Below are 9,080 nucleotides of genomic sequence, written 5' to 3'. Positions count from 1 at the left end.
ATATATTTTTTAGTATTTTCAAATCATTTTGATGTGCTTGATGTCAAAAATAATTTAAAAAAAAAAAAAAAATATCATTGGCATGTATTTTAACACGAAAAATTATTTGAAAAGCAACCACAACCTCACTGTCAAACAAGCTCGAAATCAGGCAAAGGAGTTTTAGAGCAGCGTGTTTTTGGGATGCAGATAAAATACTGTTTAATAAAAATTTAATATTTTTTCTTATTTTAAATTATTTTTTTATATATTTTAGAGTGTTTTGATGTTAAAAATAAATTTTAAAAAAATAAAAAATATATATTATTTTAATATATTTTTAAATAAAAAATATTTTAAAATCAATTATTACCACTTACTGCAATACTAAACGTTGCTCTAGAGAAAAAAAAAAGATCAATTACACAATTTGTTTTTTTTAAAAAAAAGAACTAATGATATTGTTTTGAAAAAACAAAATATTAAGTTATCTATATTATAAATTTACCTGCAAAGTCAATTAAGTTTCTTTACATGCTCAATTCGAAAAGAACATGACACATGTTAATTAATCTATGAATTCAGACTTGTTTAGAAATTTAGTAATAGTTATAATTTAAAGTATTTTTTGTTTAAAAATATATTAAAATAATATTTTTTTATTTTTTAATTATTATTTTTAATACCAACATATTAAAACAATCTAAAAATTAAAAAAAAAAAGGTTTAATCCGCTTTTTCAAATGCTGTCATGTGCCAAGTTTCAAACGCTAATTTGGGTTGGTATATATTTCTATATATAACAATAATAAATCCTAATAATCCATCCATCAAAAACTAGATCGTGCTTACTAAACCTACATCGTTTGTCTCCACGCTTTTAAAAAATTTCTCGTATGCATTGATCCTTAAACAAAAAATTAATCATCACATAATGCCTCTTATTATAAATTGAAAAATTAATAATGGCTTGAGAGAGAGAGATGTTCCATGATTTTGTATGGAAGTGCAAGGGATAAGATTTGGTGAAGGAAAAACCAAGAAACATCCATGAGCCATGAAACTTCTTGGGGCTTCGTCAAATTAATGGCTTGAGTTTAGTCTCTCTCTCTCTTTGTTTCTTGCAACTTACACTAGAGCTCAAAAAAACTCCGTACTGCTTTGTTTTGAACTTTTTGCTGGTTCTGAGAAATTTCATAGGAATCCCGTTTCCATGTTTTTTCCTGCCTCATGTCTGATGTTATAAGGCTAGAAACAACAAAGGAAAAGATGTGATTTGTACAAGGTTATTGAGTATCAATCATCAAAGATGTTTACTTGTCATGGAAGTGACATGATCGGAGATTAGTGTAATTCTAGGAATCGGATATCACAAGGTTATAAATTCCGGATCGACCGACTCGGGTTAAACTAGTTTGGGTTAAAAAAATATAATTGATTTTATTAAAAATCTAAATTAACCCAGTTAATATTTATTAATTTAAAAAAAAATCAAAACAATATAATTTTAGTTAGGGTTAATTTTCTACTTCTGTAATTCAAGTTTTGCCCTGGTTCACCTGGTAGATTTTATAAACATGATTTAAGGGGCATAATTAAACACAGTAGCAACCCTTTTAGAGTTTTGAACTCAGCATCATTTGCCAAACCTATGTTTTAACTTCAGCTTCCACGAAATTGCATGGCACAGAAAATGTTTGAAATGCAAATAATTCAGTCTCCGAGAATAAGCTGCTTTGACCTTGTGCACAGGATAGCATGCGCCATTAGACGAATGTACAATTCATGTTCTGAGAATAGAGTCGACACATAAGATTCGATCCAGCAAGAGGTTTTCTTGCTTTCAAATCATATTTTTTCTGTAATTTGAAAAGGGAATCCAACTACTGAATGAAGATAAATTCATGAAAGAGGCCAAAGGAGTACGATAAATTTCAAAGATAAAACAAATTGAGATTTACTTTTCTCCCTTCTGGGAATTTTAATAGATATGTTTACTAAATTATGGTGAAAGCAGGGAAATGAATAAAATGCATAAAACCATTTTAGTTTTTTTAAAAAATATATATAAAGAAATGCAATCAATATTAGTGGACCACAGAGAGGGAAAAAAGGGAGAGTATATATGTAGACATCAGGTAGGTACTCAAGAGGTGCACTCTTCATTTGTTTCAAAGCTTCCTCAACTGTGTGTTACTGTTTTCATAGCAGAGAAACACGCGAAATTTAGCAACCAAATCCAGAAAACACACAGATTGTTTTGAAATAAAGTCATCAACACTCTCTTTCTTTAGGGTTCCTCTTTCTTAGACTTCCCTCGATGGCTAGAATTATGGTGAGCCAGAGAGCTTTAGCAACAATAGCAGTGCTAACATGTTTGATATTTCTGGTTCAAGTCTTAATGACCAACATGGCCAGCGCAGAGAGACTGCTGAAAGATAAAGAAGCAGAAACCTTGGTTAAGAAAGAAATGAGCCCTGGCTATATAGTAAAAATGATTCATTTTTTATTTCAGGGTGGGAAGTCTTCTTATGAGCCTGTTTGGCCTGTGAGTTATCATTGAATCGTTACGGTTTTTTTTTTGGTAGTCAAACATTATTATCATATTCTATATGCTATGATCCTTTGTTTTGACAGTAGAGAATTTGGTTGTGCAGGACATGAAGTTTGATTGGAGAGTTGTGGTTGGAACAATAGTAGGATTCTTTGGTGCAGCTCTGGGTAGCGTCGGAGGAGTTGGAGGCGGTGGGATTTTTGTACCGATGCTCACCTTGATCATCGGTTTCGATCCGAAATCCTCCACTGCCATTTCCAAATGTAAGTATATAGACATCAGCTATTTCCAACTCTATCAATGCTCAGTAACAAGTATGTTAATAATTATGATTTCGTGATTGTAGGTATGATTATGGGTGCAGCAGGAGCAACTGTATATTACAACCTGAGACTTAGGCACCCAACACTGGACATGCCCATAATAGACTATGACCTGGCTTTGCTCTTTCAGCCTATGCTCATGCTTGGAATCAGCATCGGAGTTGCCTTCAATGTCATGTTTGCTGATTGGATGGTTACCGTTCTGCTTATTATCCTCTTCATAGGTAAAGAAAATACTGAAGGAAGCATCTTCACGTTAATCAATCTCCATGATAGGTTTCATTTCAGAAAGAGGAATTAGAACACGACTCAGAATGCATCCCCATTCCATTTGCAATTCAGGGCTGTTAACGTTTGATTACTTCTTAACTAATCCCATACATTAAAAAGAATGAAACTTTCCTGTTAACAAGGTGATGTTTATTTCTTCTGATATATGAAACCGATGCAAGCCACCATAAAAACTGCTAATTTCAGGTACTTCTACCAAAGCTTTATTCAAAGGGATAGATACATGGAAGAAAGAGAGTGTGATGAAAAAGGTAAAGTTTTCTACTTACTAATTCTCGAGCTTATAATGGCTTCTTTTTTTTCTGGCTAATTTGAGATTCTCATTGACACTCAGGAAGCAGCCAAGCAGCTAGAATCAGAGTCCAAACCAGGAGGTTAGCGCTTGTGCTTTCCCCTCCATGTAAAGATTCATATTATGGAAAGATAATAGTCTTAATAGGATTATAAAACAGATATAAGTTGATGTTCATTGTTGAAAGTCCACTTGAGTCGTAGCACATTGGAAGAAAACATATGACAATCAGTCAACAATGGATTTGAACAACTTTCTCTTAAGACCATATAGTCTCTTATATTGTATGCCAACTTATTATTAGATCAACAGCCTATTTTTCAAGAAACTGCAATTTGTACCAGAAGTTATCATTTAATCTAAGAGTCTTATATCATTTCTAAAGAAAAAGGTAAATTCCTCCTTCAAATATCAGGGCAGTAAATCGCATAATCCTACCGAGAAAAATGTCTTTGAAGAAATGTACAAATGAAAAGAGTTTGAGTAAAAATTGATTAATTTGCAGACGGTGCTGAAGAAGAATACCAGCCACTTCCAAGTGGTCCAGTTGTTCTACATGACGATGAGGTGAGATCAAGAACGTCACCTTTTTTGTAACAGCAATGCTGTCTCTAGAAGTCTAAATTTCATTATTCTTCTGTTTGTTCTCACAATCAGGTATCTCTACGGGAAAACATTCGCTGGAAAGAGTTAGCTCTGCTTGTCTATGTCTGGGTGGCCTTTCTTGTTGTTCAAATTGTTCAGGTGAACTATTATACTCCATTCTGAGGCCATATATCGAATTTCAGTTAGTCTTTCCTAGGCCTTAGAAGAGTTTCATGCAATCATAATTCTGTACTGTTAGGACAATCTTAAAGAGTTGTAACCTTGGATATTAAATTTATGCGGTAAAGATTTACTAAATATGTTATCTTTATGAATCTCTATGCAGACAAATGTTCCAACCTGCTCAGTCATGTACTGGATCCTGAACTCATTGCAGGTAAAATGAGAACATGAATAATCTTTTAAAGAGAATTGCCTTTGACATTCGCAAGCAAGCACACACAAGATGATCCAACAACTATTTTTAGCTTAAATGCGTTCAAATGGAATAATCCTAGTCTACATGGCTATAGAAAATCCAAAACTAGATTTAGCTTCTTACCTCGAGCCTATAGGCAATCCAAGGAGAACCAAGAATTCATCTATTTACAACTAATCCATGAAATGAAATGGATTAGAAATATTGCAACACTACTGATAATCTGCTATCTTTGATAGATTTCCATATAATGTTGAGGCACATATCCGCACATATTTTACAGGCACAGCTAATCCAAGGGGAACTTGAACCTAGCAAGTTTGAGGATCCCTTGTTGGAAACATACTGTGTGTTGCTCTTCTGGGGAGTAGAAGCAGTTGACCATGATAGTTTGACTTTATACAGGTACCAATTGCTGCCTCAGTTACGCTTTTCGAAGCCATATGCTTGTGCAAGGGGACCAGAGTGATAGCATCCAAAGGGAAGGAAATCACAAATTGGAAGTTACACCAGGTTCTCCTCTACTGTTCATGTGGAATAATAGCTGGAATAGTAGGTGGACTGCTTGGGCTAGGAGGTGGTTTCATCTTGGGACCTCTTTTCCTTGAATTAGGAATCCCTCCTCAGGTAATGTACTTAACCTCTTTCATGCATCTACAAAATCACTAAAAATCCAGAATTAATCCAGTAAAGGCAGAGGAAAGAAACGGTCCGGTCACAGGCATCTTGAGGCACACATAAACATACTATTAGTGGTCAAACTATGATGTTAAATTCTTGTTACAATCTGCCCTGCTACGCACCAGTGAAGTGATCTTTCGAAGAGCCTCAAGATTCATCAGAGATTCTCGGTGCCTTTTTTGCAGGTAGCAAGTGCAACATCAACCTTTGCAATGGCATTCTCATCTTCAATGTCAGTAGTAGAGTATTACCTCCTCAATCGATTCCCGGTCCCATATGGTATGTAGCAGCAGTGTCCATGGATATCAACTCTACAGCAGTGACAGCTGTCACCAATCACCCAGCTAACCTTCTGCGTCTGTTTTCTGCTTCTTTGCTGCAGCTGCTTACTTTGTTTTAGTCGCAACAATTGCTGCCTTTGCTGGCCAGCACGTGATCAGGAGGATAATTGCAATTCTTGGAAGAGCATCAATAATCATCTTCATCCTGGCTTTGACAATTTTTGTGAGCGCAATCAGCCTAGGTGCTCAAATCTCCTCTTCTTTTCAAGATTTAGAGGAAACCTGTGATTCATTTCTTTTCCTACCCTAGAAAAAAGGGCAAGATGGTAATATTCACAATGACTGTTTTGCTGCAGGTGGAGTTGGCATAGCAAACATGGTTGAGAAGCTGGAGAATGATGAGTACATGGGGTTTGAAAATCTTTGCTATCAATCTTAGCTACGTTCTGTAGCAGAATAGCGGTGGGATTTCTCGGCAGCCGTCACACCGGCAATCAGCTCCACGTTGTCTTCAATTTCTACATTTATTATTTTCAAGTAAAAATTATTATGGGTTTATATACATGTCACGGGACATTTATTTAGAGTGACATGTATTTTTTGTTGTAAAACTTCTCAGATAAAACTTCATGATGTTATTATCTTGCGCGAGTCCAGAAGCCCGTGAAACTCTAATAATTTGATTTGAAGTTTTGTTTTTGAGGGAAGAAATAATTTTTTTATATAAAAAAAAAAATTGAACAATTTATTTATTTATTTATGCATGACCGTGCTAATCTCCCCTGCATACTCTTCCAATTTTATTAGACGCCATGCCAAAATTTGGGAAGCTAGTGAAACTCTAATATTCTAAATTGAAGTTGGAAGGAAAAAAAGAAGAAGAAAATTTAAAGCTTTTTTCAAATAAAAATGAGTATAATATTAATATTTTCTATTAATAACAATGTTATTAAAACTAATTAGTATAGTGTGTTGATTTATGATTTAATTTGATTTAGATTTCTAGAAATATACGTTAAGGGTAATCATTTTTTGCTTGGTTCAATTTTTTTTAAAAAAAATCAAACCAAATCTTTTTAATAAAAAACCGAAACTGGTTTTAGTTCGGTTTAATTTTTATAGCAAAAATCTATTTAAACCGGTTTTGGCTCAGTTTTCCAGTTTGGCTCGGCTTTTTTGTTCGGCTCGATTTTCCAGTTTGGGTTCGGTTTGATTTTTTCGCTTATAAAATCAAAACAGAATCAGTTGATTTTTTCAAAATTTTAATCGGTTTAATAAATTTTTTTCATGATTCTATTTTTTTTGTTATTTTTTTATCCGGTTTTCTTAGTTTAATCGGTTTTTCAGTATTTTTGACCACTTCTAATATATGTGAGGTGACAAAAATAAACTAGAATTTCTCGATGAGGATTCATAATCTAATCAAAATCTAGTTTTTTTAGAAAAAAATAAAGTTTTTCTTGTAAATAAAAATTTAATAACTTTGGTTGTAAATAACTATATTGTTAGTATTTAATCAGAACATATTTAATAATATCCACTTTCAAAACTATGTCTGTCACATGCCTATGTAATATATTTTAACATTGCAATGCTGTCGGATTGCACATATCCCGTAATTTCTCCCATGATGCCCCATCAAAAGCAATTGCACTTTTTTCCTCGGCGGCAGCTGCACTCTAATGCTTTTGGCATGAAACGACGAGATTTTTAAGTGCTATATTGGTACCCACATCGTCTGCACGGCAAAAGTTTTTAAATTAATTATAACTTAATCCCTGTAGTTCATTGGAATTGATTAATTAGTATATATATAATTAAAAATGATTGGATGGTCCTCTAGTGATTCTAGTCAGCATTGGCAATTCTCAATCTAGTAGGTTTTTATTTTTTTTCAAAATACATTCCTTCATGATAAAAAAAATATTCCTTTCTCGCCTACTTAGCTTTTAGTATTTTCATTTCAAAGAAAGAAAGAAAATGGAATTGGTGAAAGGACTGATTAAAAAATAGAAGGTTTAAATAATATTTTTTGAATTATAAGGATTAATTAATCAATTTTGTTTGATAAATAACTTTTTCTTTCAATTTAGATACAGTAAATATATTATCTTTTCTATTCACATTTTTAGAAAATTATTAACTATAAAGAGTATTAATTGTTCATTAGTGAAGCGTGCATAGTACTTGGAGATAATATGTATGATAGTTTTAAGAAAAAAGAGAAAAACATGTTCCATCTATGATGGATTACACATTTTCAAATAAAATACAAAAAATACTAGTTTACTTCTACTGCCCAGCTCATAATATGGTTGAAAAATCATGGAGTTACTATTTTGTTTTTGGTAGAAAACCTAGTTTTCAGTGTATTTTTACTAAAAAAAAATATATAATAAATACTGTAAAAGTCCCAAATCACATAATAACCTCAAAGTATTCTATAATCACCCAACAAAATCAAAATCAACCAAATCCAAAAAATCAAAACAAAACTTGATTTTCTTTTCCAAGCATGTTTATAGAAAATACCCACCACTTTCAAAAAAAAATTGTCAAATAAAACTAGTAAAATAAACATTTGAATAAAGTAAAAATTATCGTGAATTTGGGATGTGCCATGTATTATATATTTTACATTTTTCTTTAACCATGTATTAGTTTGGAATCAAAGGTTATGGGGACTTTTCAAAGTGATTAATTAAATGTAATTTCATCTTTCATGCTAGAATTTTGGTAGGAAAACTGAGGTAGTGTTTATTACGAGTCAAAATTCTCTGTTTGTTACTAATCAAAAGGTGTTTTCTAAACAATTTTTGACAATAATTGAGTTGTGGAGACTTTTCAAAATGATTAATTAAATATAATTTGATTTTTCATGTTAGAATTTCAGCTGAAAAATCAAAGAAGTATTTGTTAGGAGTTAAAATTCTATGTTTGTTACTAATCAGAAGGTGTTGGTTAAACATATTTTTACAATAATTGAGTTGATTTAATTAGTTAGGTTTTTAGTTCCGAGATTAATTTATTTTGATTTCTAGCTTAATTATAGACGATGATGATGTAATTTCATTCTCGAGAGTATTTTGATAAATTAAAATAAATTTGGTTTTTGAAATTTGGGGCTAGTTTTTGTATCTCCAATTTAAACCATTATTATTTTTATTTTTTATTAAAAAAAACATTTGAATTAACTTGTGAAACTTACAAACTTGACTCGGTAAAAAATAAAATAAAATTATTTTCATTAAGTGTATTAATTTGACTATGTTCTCAGATATCAAGGACTTAATTGATCTTTTTCAAACCATCAATGCGACAAAACCATCAAACCACAGGTGGTGCGTGCGCTGTAATGAAAGCATAAGGAATCAGGAGATGTTTTCTTAGTTCTGGATAGCAGAAAGGGATCCAGAGAGAAAACGTGCTGTTCCCAGAAAAGTGGCATGGAACAAAGCGTCCGTGTTCCTCCAGTCATCCCATAGGCCACAACCCCGTCCTTAAAAAAAATAATTAAATAAATTTATTTTATCACGTCAGCTTAATTAATACAAGACATTTATAACAAGGTAAAAATTACTGTTTTTATTAACTGAATCTATAAAAATACATATAATTTACATATGATGTAATTGCTTAACCTATAGCACTATAA

General features: G+C 32.2%; 1 protein-coding gene across 1 annotated transcript; it reads left to right on the top strand.

Moving 5' to 3' along the window:
- The first annotated feature begins 2,099 nt into the window (after nucleotides 1–2,099).
- Nucleotides 2,100–6,074, top strand: LOC118063288 (sulfite exporter TauE/SafE family protein 3). Its single transcript, XM_035077300.2, has 12 exons — nucleotides 2,100–2,527; nucleotides 2,637–2,796; nucleotides 2,880–3,080; nucleotides 3,334–3,398; nucleotides 3,482–3,521; nucleotides 3,945–4,006; nucleotides 4,097–4,183; nucleotides 4,371–4,421; nucleotides 4,869–5,090; nucleotides 5,330–5,423; nucleotides 5,527–5,667; nucleotides 5,782–6,074. The coding sequence occupies exons 1-12, from the start codon at nucleotides 2,300–2,302 to the stop codon at nucleotides 5,862–5,864; spliced, it is 1,434 nt and encodes a 477-aa protein (XP_034933191.1). The 5' UTR covers nucleotides 2,100–2,299; the 3' UTR covers nucleotides 5,865–6,074.
- The last annotated feature ends 3,006 nt before the right edge of the window (nucleotides 6,075–9,080 follow it).

The sequence above is a fragment of the Populus alba genome, chromosome 7 (assembly GCF_005239225.2).
Source record: "Populus alba chromosome 7, ASM523922v2, whole genome shotgun sequence".
Taxonomy (NCBI): domain Eukaryota; kingdom Viridiplantae; phylum Streptophyta; class Magnoliopsida; order Malpighiales; family Salicaceae; genus Populus; species Populus alba.
Note: the sequence above shows the minus strand (reverse complement) of the source record. Positions and strands in the feature narration are given on the sequence as shown.